This window comes from Canis aureus, chromosome 27 (assembly GCF_053574225.1).
Source record: "Canis aureus isolate CA01 chromosome 27, VMU_Caureus_v.1.0, whole genome shotgun sequence".
Taxonomy (NCBI): Eukaryota; Metazoa; Chordata; class Mammalia; order Carnivora; family Canidae; genus Canis; species Canis aureus.
The window spans coordinates 31740273-31765120 of NC_135637.1; the positions used below are offsets into that span (position 1 = coordinate 31740273).

The window sequence follows — 24848 nt, forward strand, 5'->3', positions numbered from 1 at the left end:
CAGAACATGACGTAGGCAGAAGCCATGCATACAAAGCTCATTCCTCACTCTGGCAGAGGCCCACTGATGAGGATTTGGACCTGAACTATGAACTATGAATCTATACCTCACCAAAGCAGAACTCTGGTCTTCCAGCAGCCATGTAGAGTGGCCACCAGGAGACAGCAGAGATCATGTGGTAAAGCCACATGCAACTGGGGAGGGCCTGGGCATCGGGGTTTCTAACAGGCAAGGTTTATTTTTCATTTGTGCACACTCATCCTTCACTCTCAAGTGCAAATTCTTAGGGTACCTGTGTCAGGTCCTGCTCTTGCAGACATTGCTTATTTCTCTAACACTGGTAGAAGCGCTTTCCCTCTCACCACCAACCCGTGCCCTCCCTACCTCAACAGAACTAAAGGGCGATCACTGTCCACAAACACTCATCCTCTCTGTGATCACACGTTTCCCCCTCCCTCCTCTGTGCTGAGAGTCCCCAGTGCTGCAAGATACAGTTGCTCCTCCTTCCTGGAAGGTCCTCCCACCTACCCCCTCACCTATCCATCCACTTATCCCCCTCAAGGGAGAAGGTTGTGGAAGACTCTGTTCTTACCTTTCCCTGTGCCAGTGATACAATAATGTTCCATATCATAAACTTTTTCCAAATTAACTTATCAATTAAGATGTTTATTTCATGTGTCTCCACAACTGAAGACACTTAAATTTGATAGACATTCCCTTGAAGAGTTACTAATTGTTGAAGCTCCTTCTCCTTCTCTGTCATGGAAAATACTGCTTGCAGAGGCATGTGCAGAGGCTGGTTGGAACAGGGGGATACTGAGGCACAGTCCCTATGACCCATTGCAAGAGCTCACAACCAAGAGCAGACACATACAACACCATGATGGTTATGGAAATGCCATGTGCTCTTGGTAGAGGATGAATTTTATTTGGTATCTGTGGCCATGAGCTGTGATCTGATGTAGCATCCTGCACCTCTGGGAGCATGATAATGTCACTGCCAGAATGGGCTTAGAAAATTAATACCCAATCCACTTCTGAATCTCAGGGGCCAGGCCAGCAAAGGAGTGAATGTAGGACAATCTAGGATTAAGATATCAGCCCAAGGCTATGGTCCAGGCTGCCCCTCCACTTTCTATGTCCTTTGGTGCTGAATATTCTCTGAACCCTCAAGGGTCTTCAGCAGCAGCCCTGGAGCCCAATCTGATTTCCATAATCAGAAGGTGTCTCTATCAAGGAGATAAGAGAGGCCTGGGAGGAACATTGTTCATCCTTAGGCTATGGTAACAGAATCGGGGCACTTGCACCATGGTCTGACCCCTTTCTTCCTCAGTATCCTCCCTCACTGACAGGTGCTGTGCCTGGGTTCACATGTCTCCTAGGTACTGACAAAACTCCACTCCATGTCAGTGACCCTGGGACAGACAGCCAGGATCACCTGTGGGGAAAAATGTGGGAGGGGAAAATGTCCAGTGACAGCAGCAGAAGCTGGGCCAAGCTCCTGTGCTGAATATCTATTTACCCCCAGGAGGACTGTGTACAAAGCATTCAGAAGGCCCAGGCTAGGTCCCCAGATCTGAGATTCTCAGACCTTCCTCCCAACCCAGCTCTTCAGGTAGGCTCTGCATCCTGTAGATCAGGAGCGTATATGCAGGAAGCAGAATGAGGCTGTCACATTATTTGGCTAGTGTATTTTTTAAAAACATTTATTCATGAGAGACACAGAGAGAGGCAGAGACACAGGCAGAGGCAGAAGCAGAATCCCTCTGGGGAGCCTGATCTGGAACTTGATCCCAGGACCATGGGATCACGACCCAAGCCAAAAGTAGGCACTCAACCCTGAGCCATCCAGGTGTCCCTGGCTAGTGTATTTATTGGGGATAGAAGACCACTGAAATTGCAGACAGAGAGTCATCCATGGATACACAAGAAGCTCAAAATGACAAGGAGCTCTCTGACCTTTTGGTTGAATAGTATCATTGCTGTGTTTCTGAGGAAAGCAGTTCTCCTTTAGAACTAAGACCTCTATGATATCAGAGTTTAGGGTCATGGGGATAGAGTCATGATTCTGAATCAGTGAGTGTGGACATTCCCATCTCCACCATTAGATTTGTGGACCCATGAATGATGACTATGGGAGACACAGCCTCATAAGTTGGAAACACATGTAGTGCAAATATCACCTTCTGGAAAATGTTGCCCAAGCCCCACAAGGTGTTGTCCTGTGCCAGGCACAGTAACTGAGTCTTCAATAAGCCATTAGTCCACTCATTCAATCCAGCTGTTTCAGAATGGTGGGGAAGATGGTAGAACTGGCCAATTCCATGGACATGGGCACACTGCATCGTATTATTTGATGTGAAATATCTACTTTGGACAGAAGCCTCCTTTAAATACTAGAACAGTGGGTGAGGCATTCTGTAAGTTCAGGGAAATAGTTTGGGAGGAAGCATTAAAGTAAAAGAAAGCAGGTCCTTATCTAGGTCTGTTCTAATAAGGACAGAGCAATCCCTTCCATGATGGAAGAGGTCTAATGGGATCAATCTGCCACGAGGATCCTGGCTGATTACCTAGGAATGATCTCATTCTGGGAACTCAAGGTTGGTCTCTGCTATTGGCAGGTGGGTTCTCAGAAGTGACAATATTCAGTTCAGCTTTAGTAAGTGGAGATCCATAGTGATGATGCCATGAATAACCTCCCACCTTGCAACGTGGCTACTTTGCCATGGAGCCCAGTGGACAAAGGTCAAGGATGGAGGGACAAGAAAGCTGACCACTTGTCCATCGAAAGATGAATGGATAAAGAAGATGTGGTCTATGTATACAATGGAATATTACTCAGCCATTAGAAACGACAAATACCCACCATTTGCTTCAACGTGGATGGAACTGGAGGGTATTATGCTGAGTGAAATAAGTCAATCGGAGAAGGACAAACATTACATGGTCTCATTCATTTGGGGAATATAAAAATAGTGAAAGGGAATAAAGGGGAAAGGAGAAAAAAATGAGTGGGAAATATCAGAGAGGGAGACAGAACATGAGAGACTCCTAACTCTGGGAAATGAACAAGGGGTGGTGGAAAGGGAGGTGGGCGGGAGGTGGGGGTGACTGGGTGACGGGCACGGAGGGGGGCACTTGATGGGATGAGCACTGGATGTTATGCTATAGATTGGCAAATTGAAGAAAGAAAGAAAGAAAGAAAGAAAGAAAGAAAGAAAGAAAGAAAGAAAGGAAGGAAGGAAGGAAGGAAGGAAGGAAGAAAAAAAGAAAGGAAAGAAAGCTGACCACTGTCCCCAGACATGTCATATTATCCACCTGATTATTAACACCATTTCCTTTTGAGGACACTCTATGGTAGACATTTTCATGGAACACAAATAGTACCAAGCTCTGTGTTCATTTGGGGGGTTCTACTCACATATCACTTCCTCAGATATCTTTCACCAGTTTTCTTATTGTGTTTCCTGAAGTCTCTGGCCATCCACTGAACTCTGAGTCAAAACCTATGTAGTAAGTATGTAGTTTCTTAGTAGAAACCCACCTCTATCCTTCTCTCTATCCGGGCAAAATAAACCAAGTAATCTGCTCAAATATTACCTTATTGAATATTTTTTCTCTATCCATGTTATGCAGGAGTGTCCCAAATGAGGGCTGCTGGACTAATATTGTTAACTATCAGAATTGGCTGCACATCATACTGGGACCACTATAATACACTATAAACCAGTGTATATTGCTCTTTATCAGCTAGTCACAGGATTGTTTACTTTGGGCCATAGTTGGGAGACAGAGAGAAGGCAATTCAGCAGGGTTTGGGGTCATGGGCATTGGGCCTCTTCCTCATGCAATTCACCTGTGCCTTTAGGACCAGCAAAGCCTGATATCAAATTTACCTCTTCTATTTGATGATGGACAGCTGTTGTGAATACCGAGTTCCCTGGAATGGTTGGACAGATGGTACTCAGCCCAGGCAGGCAGTTCAGATCACAAAGTAAATCAGCAGCTATTAAGGAATGTACAGTCTCTGCTAAGGTTCAGTAGCAAGACAAAGTGTTTGCCTAATGGAGTTTTCCACTTACACAGATGTAAACAATTTGTAATCTGCCCTTGTATTTCGGTCTAGGAACACCATCATTAGCTGATGGATCCTAACGTCCTCTGTCAAATATGTCTGCAATTGATTTGATCCCACTAATCATTACAGTAACGACGTCCATCTGATCATTGCCGATAATGGAATCACGTGCCTCCTAAAAATCCAAGGATCACATCAACTGCATCTTTGGTACACAATTAAGAGTTCAGAATCTCTAGAAAATGTGTGTATGTATAGTGTAAATATATGTGTATATATGTACACACATGTATATCTACAAGCATGCATACAGCAGACATACTTAGTATATATGTGCACATATGCAAGTATACTCCTTGCCTAATTGCATAAATATATGATATCAAGGGATGTGTGACAAGAATTTAATGTCATACAGCACACACACACACAGGGGTGAGCCACAGAGAAGTCACAGTGATTGTCACCTACAAAGAGGTCCTGCTTCCTACTCAATTTGCAGGGAAGTTCACATAGGGCTCTTCTTGTGACTCACCTCTTCTGGAAACACACAACAGGAGAATTCTAACACATCACATTGGCCACTGAGATTTTCACTTATGAGAAAACATCACTTTGGAACTAACCAAGGTTTGAGTCACAGCCACCTGAGCTCCGCACTGTCCCTGCATCGTCAGACAAACCAGATTCTGCTCCACAGACACTGACTCCAAACACACTTCAGGTCTGGTCCCTGATTCCCATCCTGACAGCAGCCCCACTGTTACCACTGCATAGAGGCCCCTCCAGTCTCTCCCGACACATGACCTGCCTGTCCCTATGTCTGATCTCACTTCATTCTCTGCACATAGCCCAACACTGCATATGTTCATCTGTCATTATTTTATTCATTGATCATTGTGTTAATCATTATCATAAGTGGTCAATAATTTTCAATGCAAGCACACTCCTCTCAATCAGAGGCATGAATATTCAGGCAAAAATTTTCCCCACAGAAATAAGTCTGATGTCAAGTGGTGGTTCTCTAGTTGCTAATTAATTCTGTGATGTCCCATATCTCACTTGCTCTCTCACCATCACTACTTGGAGGTTTTGTTTTTCATCCTTGTGGACAAGATAACTCAGAATGGCTGCTGCAGCTCCAGCTATCACACCCGGGTACAAGAGAAAGACCACTGCATAAATATAATCTGTTTCTCTATTCAGAAGACCAAAAGTCTCCCCAGACTAACCTCAGACACATGATGCACCCATGGGTCAGCTCTGGACCATAGAGTCAATGCTGACCAAGTGACACCTGGGACAGCAATTGTGTAACTTTTGAAAGAATATAAAAAACAAGGTGCAGAAAGATGAGGTTGGAGAATCTATACTATATAATCAAATCAGGTATGTCCCTCTGCTTCCCCAGGCCTGAGATGGAAACTCTGACAAAGTGACTGTGTCTTGTTCACACTAATTTCCATGATGGAATGTCTGCCAAACCAAAGTGGGTCTGAATAAATGTTTGTTAAGTGACTGTTCTCTTGTCTCTGACTTTGAAGCAACAGTCACCTCTGCCCCAGTTTGGTCCTTCACCAGCCGCTGGCACCAGTAATAGGTGGTCCTTGAGTCCTGTGTCCCCAGGTCCAAGCTCCAAACCACATGCATGATCACCCACCATCCAAACTGCAGAGGGGCCCTGCATTCTCCTCCTCTCAATGAGCCTGCTCATATTTTCATGAGTAATCTGATCCGAACCTGCATGATCTTGAGGTTGAAAGGGACTACTTAGAGAAAAGCAATTCCTCCCATGGAGCCAAACGTCCATGGATCAGGGAATCAGCATGTGAGCAGTAGGTTCAGAATCTTCACCTGGAGGAAGGTCTTCCTGCACCTGCAGCTTCAATGTGGAGCGGCCACCAGGGAGCAGCAGAGATCACCTGCCAAAGACGCCTGCACATGGACTGTCTAGGCACCAGGGGTTCTGACAGGACAGAGGGTTCATCACCACCACCTGAGATATAAAGGAAAAGCTACACTCTTTCTACACTGTCACCTTCATCATCAGCATAAAATTCTGCATCAGTGTCCCTTAGATCTGTATCTTCAGGAATTTACCACTGTCTCTGCACAGGTCTGGGACGTCATGCCTCTCCAGCCCAGCCCATTCCTGCCCAGTCACTGTCTAACCTTGCTCAGGACTGCATCTCTCCCAGGAACTGAGTGCTGGGATCTACTGGGGATACTGAGCCACAGAATCAATGACCTGCCCTAGTGGCTCTCCCTGGGACATCACGTACAGCATCTCAATAGGTCCTTCAAAAGTCAGTGTGTGCTTAGTACATGAAGAATTTTCTTCAAGTTTGGTCACAAGGAGGGTTCTAGGTGAAATGTGCACTGATCTAAGGCTCTTATGATTACCCAGGAGCAAGATTTGGATAAAAATCTGAGGAGGAGATTTCACAACCACATAGAGGATGAGCAGATGAAGCCTAATCCCCTGGGCTGATGTTAGGTCTGCAGAGACACCACTACCTTTCCCTGTCCCCTGTGGCTGAGCCTTCTCTGAAACCACAAAGCTCCTCAGCAGTAGCCTCTGAGCCCCAGATGATTTGCATAACCTGCAGGTGCCTCCAGTAAGGGGATAAGAGAGGCCTGGGAAGGCATGTGCCCAGCCTAGGGCCTCAGGGAGCAAATCAGGGCACCTCCACCATGGCCTGGACTCCTCTCCTCCTCGGATTCCTGGCTCACTGCACAGGTGCGGAGCCCAGGCTCATGCCACCCACACCCCCAGAACTGTCCCAAGCCTGGTCCTGACAGCTCAGCAGCAGCCACTGTCTGTTGAGGTCAGGATGCTCATGATCCTGCTGCAAGATGAGGGACTGGAGGGTGAAATCCCCCAATCTGCTCACTGACTCCATCGGCCAGCCAGGCGTAGGGGTCCCAGGGACTGAGACTGATGGGAGCCAGCTCCCTGGGTGCCCAGAGTAGCCTGAAACCCCAATCCAGCTGAGGTAGGTGGGGCTTCCTAAAGATGAAACCTCAGTTTGAAAGCCCACCTCTCATTTTCTCTCTTGCAGGTTCTGTGGCCTCCTATGTGTTGACTCAGCTGCCTTCAGTGTCAGTGAACCTGGGAAAGACAGCCAGCATCACCTGTGAGGGAAATAACATAGGAGATAAATATGCTTATTGGTACCAGCAGAAGCCTGGCCAGGCCCCCGTGCTGATTATTTATGAGGATAGCAAGCGGCCCTCAGGGATCCCTGAGCGATTCTCTGGCTCCAACTCGGGGAACACGGCCACCCTGACCATCAGCGGGGCCAGGGCCGAGGATGAGGCTGACTATTACTGTCAGGTGTGGGACAACAGTGCTAAGGCTCACAGTGACATAGGCAGATGGGGAAGTGAGACACAAACCCCGTCCCCATCTTGTTGCCCTCTCCTCCACCCCCAGGGCTTGTCACAGAGCATGAGCAGGTCTGACCCAGGCTACAACAACTGAGGTCCCAGGCTGCTCCCTCCTCACATCCCTGCAGGCAGGCTTTGCATGACATGGATCGGCAGAGGATATGGACACGTTTATTATAACTATATTTAATCTGTGGCTGGAGCACATGATTTACTTGATATATAAGAGCACATGTAGAATATACTTTTACGAGCAAATCTTTTAAAACTTCCTTGAATGATAATCATATGTTTTGAGATTTAAAATACAGAGATGAAATTGATAGCAGATTAGATATTGCAAATGAAGAGATTAGTCACTTTGATGTCACAGCAATATGAATCAAATTGAATCACAGAGCTAAATAGCTGGAATAACTGAATAAAGCCTCAGTGCAGGAAGGACAGCTTCATTCCCCCTAAAGATGGGTCATCAGAGCAACCGAGGCAGAGGAGGTGAGGGCAGGTAGTGATTGAAAATATATCTGAAGGAAAAAGAACCAGCAAGTTTTCAAATTTGGAGAAACCAATGAACCAATATATCCAAGAAGCTTGGAGAGACAGCACAGTGCACACGTCGTCATGAAATTGCTACAAACGAGTGATGCAGACATTCTCACAGCCAGAGAGGAGAGTCGTGTTCCCTACAGAGGAACCAGCATCATGGTGGGGCACATTTCTTATCACAAGCCACATAAGCAAGAAAAGAGTGAAGCAGTATCTTCAAAATACTAAAGAAAAAACCAGTCCACCTTGATGTCTACCCAGTGAAATGTCCTTGAAAATTGAAAGCAAAATAAAGCATTTTCTGTTGCAAACTTCACACAACTGACTACCCGCAGACCCTCATTACAAGGATGAGCTGAAGTTGGAAGGACAGGTTGATAGACATATAATGAATCCATGTAAAGTTATAAAAAGCATCAGATATTGTAAGCATGTGGATAAATATAAAAGCATTAGTTTGAAAAAAAAAAAAAGCATTAGTTTGGCCGAAGTGTCCAAAATAGAGCCAATTGCTCACATCAGAAATGATAACAAGGTGTTGTGATTTACAATGAACATAAAAATAAAACATATGACAATAAGAGCAAAGATGATGGGGGAGAGAAGACAGAGTTATGATGTGCTTATCCTACATATCAATCGGATTCATGTAACAGTTAAGTACTTTGATCAGTTAGGAGGTGAGGACTCAAATCCTAAAGAAACCATTAAGATAAAACCTCTTTGCAACAAAGAGTTCCAGGGAAGCCTGGGTGGCTCAGTGGTTGAGGAACTGCTTTCGATAAGGGCATGATCCTGGAGTTCTGGTATTGAGTCTCACATCAGGCTCCGTGCATGAAGCCTGCTTCTCCCTCTGTCTGTGTCTCTCCCTCTCTAAATAAAATAAATAAATAAATAAATAAATAAATAAATAAATAAATACTCCAGCTAATGAGGTCCATCAGATAGTGTCCCCCAGAGAATTCAGATCCAATAGAACAAGTATCTCATATCTATCCATATGTGTGTGTATATGTGATACACAGGGAGAGAGAGAGAGATCAGGAGAAAGAGAGAGACTTACCTTGATAAATGGCTCACGCTGTCATAGGGTGACAGGCCTGGAAGTTGCAGGGCAGGACAGAAAGCTGGAGATTCCGGTAAAAACCATGATGCAATCTTTGGTCCAAATTTAGTCTGAATGATGGAACACATTAGCAGGTGAAGAAAATTAAAGGATCCCACTGAAACTCCTAGAAATGAAATCTGCATGTCTCAGATCATAGATACCAGAGTTGAGATGAGGAGCTAACACGACAATATGAAGAACACATGAAGGAACCTGAAGACACAGCACAGACACTGCAAAGTGAAGGAAAAAAAACACTCTAAAGAGCGAACAGAGCATCAGTAGGCCTGGGCCACTTCAGGCAATGTAAGAACATGCGACTGTGTCCCCAGAGGAGAGGCAGGAAGATTGAGAAGTATTTAATGAAATGTTGCTCAGAATTATGCGCAGTTTCATCAAAACCTAAAACTCACAGATACAGAAAGTTCAAAGCCTCAAGCACAAGATACATAGTTTTTAAAAACCGAACCCAACACTAGTCCCTATCAAATTCTTTTTTTTCAAATAAAGTAATTTTTATTGGTGTTCAATTTACCAACATACAGAATAACACCCAGTGCTCATCCCGTCAAATATCCCCCTCAGTGCCCGTCACCCACTCACCCCCACTCCCTGGCCTCCTCCCCTTCCACCACCCCAATCGTTTCCCAGAGTTAGGAGTCTTTATGTTCTGTCTCCCTTTCTGATATTTCAACACACATTTCTTCTCCCTTCCCCTATATTCCATTTCACTATTATTTATATTCCCCAAATGAATGAGAACATACACTGTTTGTCCTTCTCCGATTGACTTACTTCACTCAGCATAACACCCTCAGTTCCATCCACTTTGAAGCAAATGGTGGGTATTTGTCGTTTCGAATCGCTGAGTAATATTCCATTGTATACATAAACCACATCTTCTTTATCCATTCAACTTTTGATGGACACTGAGGCTCCTTCCACAGTTTCGCTGTTGTGGACATTGCTGCTATAAACATCCGGGTGCAGGTGTCCCAGCGTTTCATTGCATCTGAATCTTCGGGGTAAATCCCCAACAGTGCAATTGCTGGGTCCTAGGGCAGGTCTATTTTTAACTCTTTGAGGAACCTCCACACAGTTTTCCAGAGTGGTTGCACCAGTTCGCATTTCCACCAACAGTGTAAGAGGGTTCTGTTTTCTGCACATCTTCTCCAACATTTCTGGTTTCCTGCCTTGTTAATTTTCCCCATTCTCACTGGTGTGAGGCGGTATCTCATTGTAGTTTTGATTTGTATTTCCCTGATGGCAAGTGATGCAGACCATTTTCTCATGTGCATGTTGGCCATGTCTATGTCTTCCTCTGTGAGATTTCTCTTCATGTCTTTTGCCCATTTCATGATTGGATTGTTTGTTTCTTTGGTGTTGAGTTTAAGAAGTTCTTTATAGATCTTGGAAACTATCCCTTTATCTGATACGTAATTTGCAAATATCTTCTCCCATTCTGTAGGTTGTCTTTTAGCTTTGTTGACTGTATCCTTTGCTGTGCAAAAGCTTCTTATCCTAATGAAGTCCCAATAGTTCGTTATTGCTATCTTTTCTTTTGCCTTCGTGGATGTATCTTGCAAGAAGTTACTGTGGCCAAGTTCAAAAAGGGTGTTGCCTGTGTTCTCCTCCAGGATTTTGATGGAATCTTGTCTCACATTTAGATCTTTCATCCATTTGAATTTATCTTTGTGTATGGTGCAAGAGAGTGGCCTAGTTTCATTCTTCTGCATGTGGATGTCCAATTTTCCCAGCACCATTTAATGAAGACACTGTCTTTCTTCCAGTGGATAGTCTTTCCTCGTTTATCGAATATTAGTTGGCCATAAAGTTCAGGGTCCACTTCAGGGTTCTCTATTCTGTTCCATTGATCTATGTGTCTGTTTTTGTGCCAGTACCACACTATCTTGATGACCACAGTTTTGTAGTACAACCTGAAATCTGGCATTGTGATGCCCTCAGATATGGTTTTCTTTTTTAAAATTCCCCTGGCTATTCGGGGTCTTTTCTGATTCCACACAAATCTTAAAAGAATTTGTTCTAACTCTCTGAAGCAAGTCCATGGTATTTTGATAGGGATTGCATTACACGTGTAAATTGCCCTGGGTAACATTGACATTTTCACAATATTAATTCTGCCAATCCATGAGCATAGAATATTTTTCCATCTCTTTGTGTCTTCCTCAATTTCTTTCAGAAGTGTTCTATAGTTTTTAGGATATAGATCCTTTACCTCTTTGGTGAGGTTTATTCCTAGGTATCTTATGCTTTTGGGTGCAATTGTAAATGGGATTGACTCCTTAATTTCTCTTTCTTCAGCCTCATTGTTAGTGTTAGAAGTACCATTGATTTCTGGGCATTGATTTTGTATCCTGCCACGCTATCAAATTGCTGTATGTGTTCTAGAAATCTTGGGGTGGAGGCTTTTGCGTTTTCTATGTAGAGTAACATGTCATCAGTGAAGAGGGAGAGTTTGACTTCTTTGCGAATTTGAATGTCTTTAATGTCTTTTTGTTGCCTGATTGCTGAGGCTAGGACTTCCAATATTATGTTGAATAGCAGTGGTGAGAGTGGACATCCCTGTCTTGTTCCTGATTTTAGGGGAAAGGCTCCCAGTGCTTCCCCATTGAGAATGATATTTGCTGTGGGCTTTTTGTAGGTGGCTTTTAAGATGTTGAGGAAAGTTCCCTCTATCCCTACACTCTGAAGAGTTTTGTTCAGGAACGGATGCTGTATTTTTTCAAAAGCTTTCTCTGCCTCTAATCAGAGGATCATATGGTTCTTGGTTTTTCTCTTGCTGATATGTTGAATCACATTGATTGTTTTATGAGTGTTGAACCAGCCTTGTGTCCCAGGGATCAATCCTACTTGGTCGTGGTGACTAATTTTCTTAATGTGCTGTTGGATGCTATTGGCTAGTATCTTCTTGAGAATTTTGGATCCATGTTCATCAGGGATATTGGTCTGTAATTCTCCTTTTTGGTTGGGTCTTTGTCTGGGTTTGGAATTAGGGTGATGCTGGCCTCATAGAATGAATTTGGAAGTACTCCATCTCTTTCTATCTTTCCAAACAGCTTTAGTAGAATAAGTATGATTTCTTCTTTAAACAATTGATAGAATTCCCCTGGGAAGCCATCTGGCCCTGGACTCTTGTGTCTTGGGAGGTTTTTGATGACTGCTTCAATTTCCTCCCTGGTTATTGGCCTGTTCAGGTTTTCTATTTCTTCCTGTTCCAGTTTTGGTAGTTTGTGACTTTCCAGGAATGCGTCCATTTTTTCTAGATTGCCTAATTTATTGGCGTATAGCTGTTCATAATATGTTTTTAAAATCGTTTGTATTTCCTTGGTGTTGGTAGTGATCTCTCCTTTCTCATTCATGATTTTATTAATTTGAGTCTCCTCTCTCTTCTTTTTAATAAGGTTGGCTAATGGTTTGTCTATCTTATTAATTCTTTCAACGAACCAACTCCTGGTTCTGTTGATCTGTTCCACAGTTCTTCTGGTCTCGATTTGGTTGAGTTCTCGAATTTTAATTAATTCTCTTCTTCTGCTGGGCGTGGGGTCAATCTGCTGTTTTTTCTCTAGCTCCTTTATGTGTAAGGTTAGCTTTTGTATTTGAGTTCTTTCCAGTTTTTGAATGGATGCTTGTATTGCGATGTATTTCCCCCTTAGGACTGCTTTTGCTGCATCCCAAAGATTTTGAATGGTTGTATCTTCATTCTCATTAGTTTCCATGAGTCTTTTTAATTCTTCCTTAATTTCCTGGTTGACCCTTTCATCTTTTAGCTGGATGGTCCTTAACTCCACGTGTTTGAGGTCCTTCCAAACTTCTTGTTGTGATTTAGTTCTAATTTCAAGGCATTATGGTCTGAGAATATGCAGAGGACGATCCCAATCTTTTGGTATCGGTTCAGACCCGATTTGTGACCGAGTATGTGATCTATTCTGGAGAAAGTTCCATGTGCACTTGAGAAGAATGTGTATTCGGTTGAGTTTGGATGTAAAGTTCTGTAGATATCTGTGAAATGCATCTGGTCCAGTGTATCATTTAAAGCTCTCGTTTCTTTGGAGATGTTGTGCTTAGAAGACCTATCGAAGGTAGAAAGAGCTAGATTGAAGTCACCAAGTGTAAGTGTATTATTATGTAAGTATTTCTTCACTTTGGTTAATAATTGGTTTAAATATTTGGCAGCTACCACATTCAGGGCATATATATTGAGGATTGTTAAGTCCTCTTGTTGGATAGATCCTTTAAGTATGAGATAGTATCCCTCTTCATCTCTCACTACAGTCTTCGGGGTAAATTTTAGTTTATCTGATATAAGGATGCTACCCCTGCTTTCTTTTGAGGACCATTTGAATGGTAAATGGTTCTCCAACCTTTTATTTTCAGGCTGTAGGTGTCCTTCTGTCTAAAATGAGTCTCTTGTAGACAGCAAATAGATGGGTCCTGCTTTTTTATCCAGTCTTAAACCCTGCGCCTTTTGATGGGGTCATTGAGCCTGTTCACGTTCAGAGTTACTATTGACAGATATGAGTTTAGTGTCACCATGATATCTATTCAGTCCTTGTTTTGTGGATTGTTCCACTGAACTTCTTCTTAAAGAGGAAATTTAAGAGTTCCCCTTAAAATTTCTTGCAGAGCTGGTTTGGAGGTCACATATTCTTTCAGTTCCTGTCTGTCTTGGATGCTCTTTATCTCTCCTTCCATTTTGAATGTGAGCCTTGCTGGATAAAGTATTCTTGATTGCATGTTCTTCTCATTTAGGACCCTGAATATATCCTGTCAGCCCTTTCTAGCCTGCCAGGTCTCTGTGGAGAGTTCTGCTGTTTCCCTAATACTCCTCCCCATAAAATTCAGGGATTTCTTGTCTCTTGCTGCTTTAAGGATCTTCTCTTTATCTTTGGAATTTGCAAGCTTCACTATTAGATGTCGAGGTGTTGAACGGTTTTTATTGATTTTAGTGGGGGGGATCTCTCTACTTCTTCGATGAATGCCTGTTTCCCTTCCTAGATTAGGAAAGTTTTTAGCTATGATATATTCAAATACATATTCTGGCCCTCTGTCCCTTTCGGCACCCTCAGGAACCCCAATTAAACGTAGGTTTTTTTTCCTCAGGCCGTCATTAATTTCCCTTTTACTGTCTTCACAGTCTTTTTATTGTCTGTCTGTTTTTTTCCTCAGTTTCTCTCTTTGCCATCAACTTGTCTTCTATGTCACTTGTTCTTCCACCTCGTTAACCCTCGTCGTTAGGACTTCTAGTTTGGATTGCATCTCATTCCATTGATTTTTAATTTCTGCCTGATTGGATCAAAATTCTGCAGTCATGAAGTCTCTTGAGTCCTTTATGCTTTTTTCTAGAGCCACCAGTAGCTGTATAATAGTGCTTCTGTATTGGCTCTGACATTGAATTGTAATCCAGATTTTGTAACTCTGTGGGAGAGAGGACTGTTTCTGATTCTTTCTTTTGAGGTGAGGTTTTCCTTCTAGTCATTTTGCTCAGTGCAGAGTGGCCAAAAACAAGTTGTATTGGGAAAAGGAGAGAAAGAGAGAGAGAGAAGGAAAGAAAAGAGAAAAAGAAAAAAGAAAAAAGGAAGAAAAAAGGAAAAAAGAGAAGAAAAAGAGAAAGAAAAAGAAAGGGGAAGAAAAGGGTGGGGGAAGCAATCAGAAATCAAAAAAAAAAAAAAAACCCAGGGGAGTATCATCTGTTTGTATACTTTAAGTCCCTTGACTTTTCCTGGAACTTCTCCTTCTATCTGGTCTCCTGGGGGAGGGGCCTGTTGTGCTGATTTTCAGGTGTTAGCACTTGGGGGAGCTGCTCTGCCCCTTGCCTGGTGCAGGGCTCAGTGGGGGTTGTTTACCCCGTGAAGCCCCAAGAGGAACAACCCCATTGGTGGGGCCAGCTCTGGAAACCTGGATTCAGCTCCCGCAGTAATTACAGAGCTCTCTGTCTGCAGGGCCTGGATGCTCCGGGGCGGGGCCGCTGATCTGCTCAGCTCGGGGCAGGAGTGTCCTTGCTGTCCTGGGCCCTCCCGGCCTCTGCCTATCCCGAGGGTAGGCCGGATCCTGGGCTGTGTCCTGGCACCCTGTGCTCCGGAGCCTGTGCTGTTGGATTCCCGCTCCCGCCCCGCAGCCCCCTCCGCGGAGGCGCCCCCGAGCCCCTCCGAGCTGCTCCCGCCCCGCAGCCCCCTCCGCGGAGCCGCCCCGGAGCCCCTCCGAGCTGCTCCAGGTCCCGCCGTGCGCGCTGCAGCCCTTAGGGAGCTCGGCGCACTCTCCTGGGCGCGCAGTTGCTCTGTTACTGTCCCGGGGAGCCCGAGGGCATCCACGCCCTCCTGGGTCCTGCTCCACCTCCCTGCGGGCGCCTTTCCGCCCGGGAAGGTCGGTGCAACTCCTGCTTCTCCGGGACGGGGCTCTCCTGTCCTGGGGACACTCGCCCCGGCCTTAGCCCGGTTCCTCACGGGACCCCTCCCCCTTGGAGGCCTTTTGTTTCTTTATTTCTTTTCCCCCCGTCTTCCTACTTGATAGAAGCACGAACTCTTCTTACTGTAGCATTCCAGCTGGTCTCTCTTTAAATCTCACGCCGAATTCTTAGATTTTCAGGATAATTTGAAGGTTATCTGGGTAATTTGGTGGGGACAGGTGATTTGGGGACCCTACTCTTCAGCCATCTTGCCCCTCCCTCGCATTAAAATATTCTTAACCAATTTGAAATATTATTACCAATAAATGACCCCAAATAAATCAATGGGTAAAATAACGATGGGAGAAGACATTCAGTAATAGTAACGTATGTTATGAAGATGGGGATCCGAGGGACAGGCTGACCCTGAGTGGGGGGAGGTTGGTGGAGGCCTCTCTGAGAGGTGACACTGGGGCTGCTGTCTGGTTGGGAGGAAGAATTAGGTACTAGGACACGGGTTTGGGGACAGGTGATCAGTCTCTGTGGGGAGATTCCTGCTGGTGTCAGGGCGAAGGACTGTGACAATAAAAGGTGCCTCTCAGAACATGAGAGACTCCTAAGTCTGGGAAATGAACTAAGGGTGGTGGATGGGAAGGTGGGTGGGGGGGGGTGGGGGTGACTGGGTGGCAGGCACTGAAGTGGACACTTGATGGGATGAGCACTGGGTGTTACTGTATATGTTGGCAAATTGAACACCAATAAAAGATAAATTTATAAAAAAAGAAAAAAATAAGGTGTCTCTGATTCAGAACTCTTTCCCTTTGTAGGTAATATTTTATTTTACTTTTTTAGTTGTTAGATTTTATTTATTATTTACTTATTTAATTTTGAGAGAGAGCGAGAGTGTGAGCGAGAACACAGAGGGGAGATGGAGAGGGAGAAGCGCTCTGCTGAGAGGGGGCCCAACAGGGAGTTCAACCCCAGAATCCTGAGATCATGACCTGAGCAAAGGGTAGACACTTAACTGTCTGAGCCACCCTGAGATACCCAAGGTAATATTTTCTTGTAAATTAAAACTTGGGGGCTGCAGTGATGTGTTGTCAGAATTCATTCTACTGATTGTTTCTAGTTTTGTTGAATCCCAAGAATGAATCTTGTGTGAACCTGGAACAAATAAAGGGGAATCAACTGCCTTTTTGTAGCTGACAGTCACCATGACTGATCTGCTGGGTCAACTGGCTGACATAGGACAGAGGTCACATGGCATGTCTGTACCTCCATCCTCTATCAGCTTCTGTCTCCTGGGCCAGGTGTGCGTGTTCTGCAAGACAGATTCCTGTGACACATCCTTGAATATGATATATTTGTGTATGTGCTTAAATATGAATTACACTCAATATATGTCCGTAGATAGATTTGTCTCTGCTGTCTATGCTTGTAGATGGATGTGTGTGTTTATACATACACACAAACAAACATATATAAATATTTTTAGGGTTTCAGAACTTTAAACTGAGTCCCAGAGTTGTTCTTCAGGTGATCTTTCATTGGGAAGAAACCACCAGCTCCACTTTATGACCAATGATGAGCGAATGTTGTTCCTACAATGAATAGTGAGGTAAATGACTAATCAGAATCATTGACAGAGATCATTGGTGTGAGATGCTCCTAAGCAAAGAAGCTTCAGCTCCAGGTCTGAGTCTTTCTGGAAGTTAGGAGGTAGATATGAAGGTGAGTGGTCAGGACATCCCTGGACCTACCCAGCACAGATGAGTCAGCTCCCGGGGAACACTGGTGGACAGTGAGGATGCTGGCATTTCCCAAGGGGAGCATTTGCAAGGACTCCCGTCAGTGCTGTGGGTTTTGCTGTGTGAGTCTGACTCTCAGGACATGGTCCCTACAGCCTGTAGAGATAGGATGGATCATCTATACTCTCTTCTGAGGATTTCACTGGGGACCCCTGCTGACCCCAGGCCTGGCGTCCCTGGGAGGCTCCCCCTGGGCAGCCCCACCCTCTGTCCTACTGCTCCTGAATAACCTCTGCTGCCCCCCACTGGTGGAGGAAGACTCAGCCCAGGAGCTGCCTTCCTGCAGGTAACCTCACAGCACCTGTCACCTGAGAAATGTGAGGAGCGAGGATTCCTACCTCAGAGGCAGCTGTACCCCCCTAACCTGCCCTGCCTCCACACTCAGGACAGTGACAGGAACATGGAAGGAGGGTAGGTGACATTCATGTACCATGTCCCAGTGTTGGACTGACCTGGCCTGGCCCATTGTTACATTTATTTTTTTTATTTTTATTTTTTACTGTTTTTAATTGAAGTTCAATTTGCCAACATATAGCATAACACCCAGTGCTCATCCCGCCAAGTGCCCCCCTCATTGCCCATCACCCAGTTACCCCAATCCCCCTCACTTCTCCTTCCACTAACACTTGTTCATTCCCAGTTAGGTGTCTCTCGTGTTTTGTCACCCTCACTGATATTTTCACTCATTTTCTCTCCTTTCCCTTTATTCCCTTTCACAAATTTTTATTTTTATTTTTTTTAATTTTTATTTATTTATGATAGTCACAGAAAAAAATATCAGGAACAAGACAGGGGTGTCCACTCTCACCACTGTTATTCAACATAGTACCTGAAGTCCTAGCCTCTTGTTCATTTCCCAGAGTTAGGAGTCTTTCATGTTCTGTCTCCCTTTCTGATATACCCACTCATTTTTTCTCCTTTCCCCTTTATTCCCTTTCACTATTTTTTATAATAAATTTACTTTTTATTGGTGTTCAATTTGCCAACATATAGAATAACACCCAGTGCTCATCTCGTCAAGTGCCCCCCTCAGTGCCCGTCACCCATTCACCCCCATCCGCCGCCCTCCTCCCCTTCCACCACCCCTAGTTCGTTTCCCAGAGTTAGGAGTCTTTATGTTCTGTCTCCCTTTCTGTTATTTCCCACACATTTCTTCTCCCTTCCCTTATATTCCATTTCACTATTATTTATATTCCCCAAATGAATGAGAACATATAATGTTTGTCCTTCTCTGATTGACTTATTTCACTCAGCATAATACCCTCCAGTTCCATCCACATTAAAGTAAATGGTGGGTATTTGTCGTTTCTAATGGCTGAGGAATATTCCATTGTATACATAGACCACATCTTCTTTATCCATTCATCTTTCGATGGACACTGAGCCTCCTTCCACAGTTTGGATATTGTGGACGTTGCTGCTATAAACATCGGGGTGCAGGTTCCCGGCATTTCGCTGCATCTGTATCTTTGGGATAAATCCCCAGCAGTGCAATTGCTGGGTCGTAGGGCAGATCTATTTTTAACTCTTTGAGGAACCTCCACACAGTTTTCCAGAGTGGCTGCACCAGTTCACATTCCCACCAAGAGTGCAGGAGGGTTCCCTTTTCTCCACATCCTCTCCAACATTTGTGGTTCCTGCCTTGTTTATTTTCCCCATTCTCATTGGTGTGAGGTGGTATAGAAGAACCACTGACTTCTGGGCATTGATTTTGTATCCTGTCACACTGCCGAATTGATGTATGAGTCTAGCAATCCTGGGGTGGAATCTTTTGGGTTTTCTATGTACAGTATCATGTCATCTGCAAAGAGGGAGAGTGTGACTTCTTCTTTGCCAATTTGAATGCCTTTTATTTCTTTTTGTTGCCTGATGGCTGAGGCTAGGACTTCAAGTACTATGTTGAATAACAGTGGTGAGAGTGGACATCCCTGTCTTGTTCCTGATAATTAAGCTCCCAGTGTTTCCTCATTGAGAATGATATTTGCTTTGGGCTTTTCATAGATGGCTTTTAAGATGTTGAGTAACGTTCCTTCTACTCCTACACTCAGAAGAGTTTTAATCAGGAATGGATTCTGTATTTTCTATTTCTCTGCATCTAATGAGAGGATCATATGGTTCTTGGTTTTTCTCTTGCTGATATGATGAATCACATTGATTGTTTTACGAGTGTTGAACCAACCTTGTGTCCCAGGGATCAATCCTACTTGGTCATGGTGAATAATTTTCTTAATGTGTTGTTGGATCCTATTGGCTAGTATCTTGTTGAGAATTTTTGCATCCGTGTTCATCAGGGATATTGGTCTGTAATTCTCCTTTTTGCTGGGGTCTTTGTCTGGGTTTGGAATTAAGGTGATGCTGGCCTCATAGAACAAATTTGGAAGCACTCCATCTCTTTCTATCTTTCCAAACAGCTTTAGGAGAATAGGTATGGTTTCTTCTTTAAACATTTGATAGAAAAAAAAAAAAACATTTGATAGAATTCCCCAGGGAAGCCATCTGGCCCTGGACTCTTGTGTCTTGGGAGCTCTTTGATGACTGCTTCAATTTCCTCCCTGGTTATTAGCCTGTCCAGGTTTTCTATTTCTTCCATTTCCAGTTTTGGTAGTTTTTGGTTTTCCAAAAATGTGTCCATTTCTTCTAGATTGCCTAATTTATTGGTGTATAGCTGCTCATAATAAGTTTTTAAGATCATTTGTATCTCGTTGGTGTTGGTAGTGATCTCTCCTTTCTCATTCATGATTTTATTAATTTGAGTCTTTTCTCTCTTCTTTTTAATAAGGCTGGCTAATGGTTTATCTATCTTTTTAATTCTTTCAAAGAAAAAACGCCTGGTTTTGTTGATCTGTTCCACAGTTCTTCTGGTCTCGATTTTATTGAGTTCTGCTGGAATCTTTATTAACTCTCTTCTGCTGGGTGTAGGATCTATTTGCTGCTTTTTCTCCAGCTCCTTTAGGTGCAAGTTACGTTTTGTATTTGAGTTCTTTCCACTTTTTGAATGGATGCTTGGATTGCGATGTATTTCCCCCTTAGGACTGCTTTTGTTGTATCCCAAAGATTTTGAACGGTTGTATCTTCATTCTCATTAGTTTCCATGAATCTTTTTAATTCTTCCTTAATTTCCTGGTTGACCCTTTCATCTTTTAGCAGGATGGCCCTTAACCTCCACTTGTTCGAAATCCTTCCAAACTTCTTCTTCTTATGATTTAGTTTTAGTTTCAAAGCATTATGGTCTGAAAATATGCAGGGGATGATCCCAATCTTTTGGTATCGGTTCAGACCTGATTTGTGACCCAGTATGTGGTCTATTCTGGAGAAAGTTCCATGTGCACTTGAGAAGAATATGTATTCAGTGGCGTTTGGATGTAAAGTTCTGTAAATATCTGTGAAATCCATCTGGTCAGTGTATCATTTAAAGCTCTCTTTTCTTTGGAGATGTTGTGCTTAGAATACCTGTCGATTTTAGAAAGTGCTACATCGACAGCCCCAAGTATAAGTGTATTGTTATCTAAGTATGTCTTAACTTTGGTTATTCTTGGTGGCTCCCACATTCACGACATAAATATTCATGATTGTTAGGTTGTCTTGTTGGATAGATCCTTTAAGTATGATATAGTGTCCCTCTTCATCTCTTACTACAGTCTTTGGGATAAGCTTTAATTTATCTGATATAAGAATGGCTAGCCCTGCTTTCTTTTGAGGATCATTTGAATGGTACATGCTTCTCCACCCTTTTATTTTCAGGCTGTAGGTGTCCTTAGGTCTAAAATGAGTGTCTTGTAAACAGCAAATACATGGAACTTACTTTTTTATCCAGTCTGAAACCCTGCACCTTTTGATGGGGTCATTAAGCTCATTCACGTTTAGAGTTACTATCGAAAGATATGAATTTAGTGTCATCATGCTACCTATTCAGTTCCTGTTTTGTGGATTGTTTCCTTGGAATTATTCTTTCTTTTACAGGGTCCTCTTTAATATTTCTTGGAGAGCCGGTTTGGTGGTCACATATTCTTTCAGTTTCTGCCTGTCTTGGAACCTCTTTATCTCTCCTTCTATTCTGAATGAGAGACTTGCTGGATAAAGTATTCTTGACTTCAGGTTCTTCTCACTTAGGATGCTGAATATATCTTGCCAGACATTTCTGGCCTGCCAGGTCTCCTTGGAGAGTTCTGCTGTTATTCTAATGCTTATCCCCATAAAGGTTATGGATTTCTTGTTTCTTCCTGCTTTAAGAATCTTCTCTTTATGTTTGGAATTTGCAAGTTTCCCTATTGAATGTCAAGGTGTTGAGTGGTTTTTATTGATTTTAGGGGGGGGGGGGATCTCTCTATTTCCTGGATCTGAATGCCTGTTTCCCTTCCTAGATTAGGAAAGTTTTCAGCTGTGATTTGTTCAAATACATATTCTGGACCTCTGTCCCTTTCTGCGCCCTTGGGAACCCCAGTTAAACATAGATTTTTCCTTCTGAGGGTGTCATTTATTTCCCTAACCTACACTCATGATCTTTTAATAGTTTGTCTCTTTTTTCCTCAGCTTCCCTCTTTGCCATCAACTTGTATTCTATGTCACTCACTTATTCTTCTACCTCATTAACCCTCATCTTTAGGACCTACAGTTTGGATTGCATTTCATTTAATTGATTTTTAATTTCTGCCTGATTAGATCTAAATTCTGCAGTCATGAAGTCCCTTGAATCCTTTATGCTTTTTTGTAGTGCTACCAGTAGCTTTATAATTGTGCTCTGAATTGGCTTTCTGACATTGAATTGTAATTCAATTTTTGTAACTCTGTGGGAGAGAGTACTGTTTCTGGTTCTTTCTTTTGAGGTGAGTTTTTCCTTCTAGTCATTTTGCTCAGTACAGTGTGGCCAAAAACAAGTTGTACTAGAAAAAGGGGGAAAAATGGGGGGGAAGGGGGGGACAAACAGAAAACAAAAAACAAGGGGAAGTATCCTCTGATTCTATATACTGTAAATTCCGCCATTCACCTGGAACTTTCCAGTGCTGCTTGATCAATAACTTGCTTTTCCCCTGTCTTTCTAGCTTGTCTTCTGGCGGAGGGGCCTGCTCTGCTGATTCTTAAGTATGAGCACCTGGGGGAGCTACCCAGCCCCCTGCCAGGTGCATGGCTCAGTGGGAGCTGTTTATCCTGTGAGGCCCATGCTCCCTGGTGGCCCTGCTCAGTCCCAGGTACAAGGTGACACCAGGAGGAACAAAAGCAATGGTGGAGGCCAGCTCCCCAGCCCTGGAGTCAGCTCCTGCAGTAACTACCACAGCTCCCAGTCCTCAGGGGCCGGGATACTCTGGGGTGGGGCCCCGGCAGCAGGTGTTCTTGCTGTCCTGGACCCTCCCGCCCGGCCTGTCCCGGGGGGAGGCTGGATCTTGGGCTGTGTCCCCAGCACTCTGGGCTCTCGGGCCTGCGCTGCTGGAATCGCGCTCCTGGTTGCACAGCCCCCTCCGTGGAGCCTCTGCCCAAGCCCCTCCGTGCTGTTCCCGGGCCGCGGGGCACACTGTAGCCCTTTAGGGAGCTCGGCCGCTGGGTTTGGGGCTCTCCCCGGGGGCAGGGTCTCTGTTAGTGCCCCTGGGAGCCTGAAGGCATCCCCGCCCTCCTGGGTTCCTGCTCTAACTCCCTGTGAGTGCCTTTCCGTCCGGGAAGTTTGGTTCAGCTCCTGCTCTTCCAGGCGAGGCTCTCCTGACCTTGGGGCGCTCGCTCTGGCCTTAGCCCAGCTCCTCAGGGGCCCCTCCCCCTTGGATGCTTTTTTATTTCTTTTTTTCCCATCTTCCTACCTTGATAGAAGTGCAAATTCTCACTGTAGCATTCCATCTCTCTTTAAATCTGAGGCCAAATTAGTAGGTTTTCAGGATGATTTGAAAGTTATCTAGGTAAGTTGGTGGGGACAGGTGACTTGGGGACTGTACTCTCCTGCCTTCTTGCCCCCCTCGATCCCATGTGTTGTTTCTTATTTCCATGTATTTCTTTCTCTTTATAATCTAACTGAGCATTGTCAAGTGACTCCATTTCTTCTCAATATTTAGGCTCATTGGCTCTAACTGCTTCTGACCTCATTACCTCCCCCCTGTCATGTCTGCTTGCAGGTGATGGTACAGCGGGTTACCTAAAGAGGAAGAACCTGAGAGCATATCTCTGTGTGCTCTGGTTTTGTGCCGTCATTTTCATGCTTATTACTCTTAGCTCTACTGTAAATTCCAACATAGGAACAAATTAGATTTGCTTCAGACACTAAGTTACCTTGAAACAGATTTGAATAAGCAAGACTGTTAGTATTTATCCCAGTCAGTGGCCTTTGGGTTTCTTTCTTTCATTTTGTAGATTCACTTCATTCTGGAATCACTTCCTCCTGGGCATTGTTATTTCTTATATTATGGGTCAGCTGATGATCACCTTTGTCATTTTGTATATCTGATAAAATTTTATTTATTTTTTGTTTTTGAATGATGTATTCCATGAGTCAGGAATGAAGTTCTTTTGTCTTTTTTCAATATTTAAAACATGCTGATCCACCATCTCTGTCTGCATTTCTGCTCCTGAGAACTCTGCTAGAATCCTTCTGTCTGTTCATCTGAACATAGTGAATCTTTCCCCTCTGGTTCCTTTTAATCCTGGTTCTTTTCATCTGCCTTAAAGAATTTGATAGGGGAGAAGAGGCAAGATGGCGGAAGAGTAGGGTCCCCATATCACCTGTCCCCACCAAATTACCTAGATAACCTTCAAATTATCCTGAAAATCTACGAATTCAGACTGAGATTTAAAGAGAGACCAGCTGGAATGCTACAGTGAGAAGAGTTCGCACTTCTATCAAGGGAGAAAGATGGGGAAAAAGAAATAAAGAAACAAAAGGCCTCCAAGGGGGAGGGGCCCCACGAGGAGCCAGGCTGAGGCTGGGGCGAGTGTCCCCAGGACAGGAGAGCCACATCCCCGAGAAGCAGGAGCTGCACCAATCTTCCCGGGTGGAAAGGCGCCCGCAGGGAGTTGGAGCAGGACCCCAGGAGGGCGGGGATGCCCTCAGGCTCCCTGGGACACTAACAGACACCTGCGTGTCCAGGACGGTGCACCATACCCCGCGGCCGAGCTCCCTAAGGGCTGAAGCAGGCACAGGGGGACCCGGAGCACCTCGGAGGGGATCGGGCGGTGGCTCCAAGGAGGGGGCTGCGGGTTGGGAGCACGAATCCAACAGCACAGACCGGGAGCACAGGGCGCTGGGACACAGCCCAGGATCCGGCCTCCCCCCGGGACAGGCAGAGGCCGGGAGGGCCCAGGACAGCAAGGACGCTCCTGCCCCGAGCTGAGCAGATCAGCGGCCACGCCCCCGGAGCCTCCAGGTCCTGCAGACAGAGTAGTTCCTGCTGGGGCTGAATCCAGGTTTCCAGAGCTGCAGCTGCCACTGGCGTTGTTCCTCCTGCGGCCTCACGGGGTAAACAACCCCCACTGAGCCCTGCACCAGGCAGAGGGCAGAGCAGCTCCGCCAAGTGCTAACACCTGAAAATCAGCACAACAGGC

The 24848-nt window shown here is 44.6% G+C and overlaps 1 gene segment (V, D, J or C); it reads left to right on the plus strand.

Annotated features, from left to right (window-relative positions):
* Positions 1-6661: 6661 nt before the first annotated feature.
* LOC144299555 (immunoglobulin lambda variable 3-1-like) lies at positions 6662-7577 on the plus strand. The segment is given in 2 exon segments: positions 6662-6818; positions 7141-7577. Coding segments are annotated over 2 exon segments (468 nt in total).
* Positions 7578-24848: the final 17271 nt, after the last annotated feature.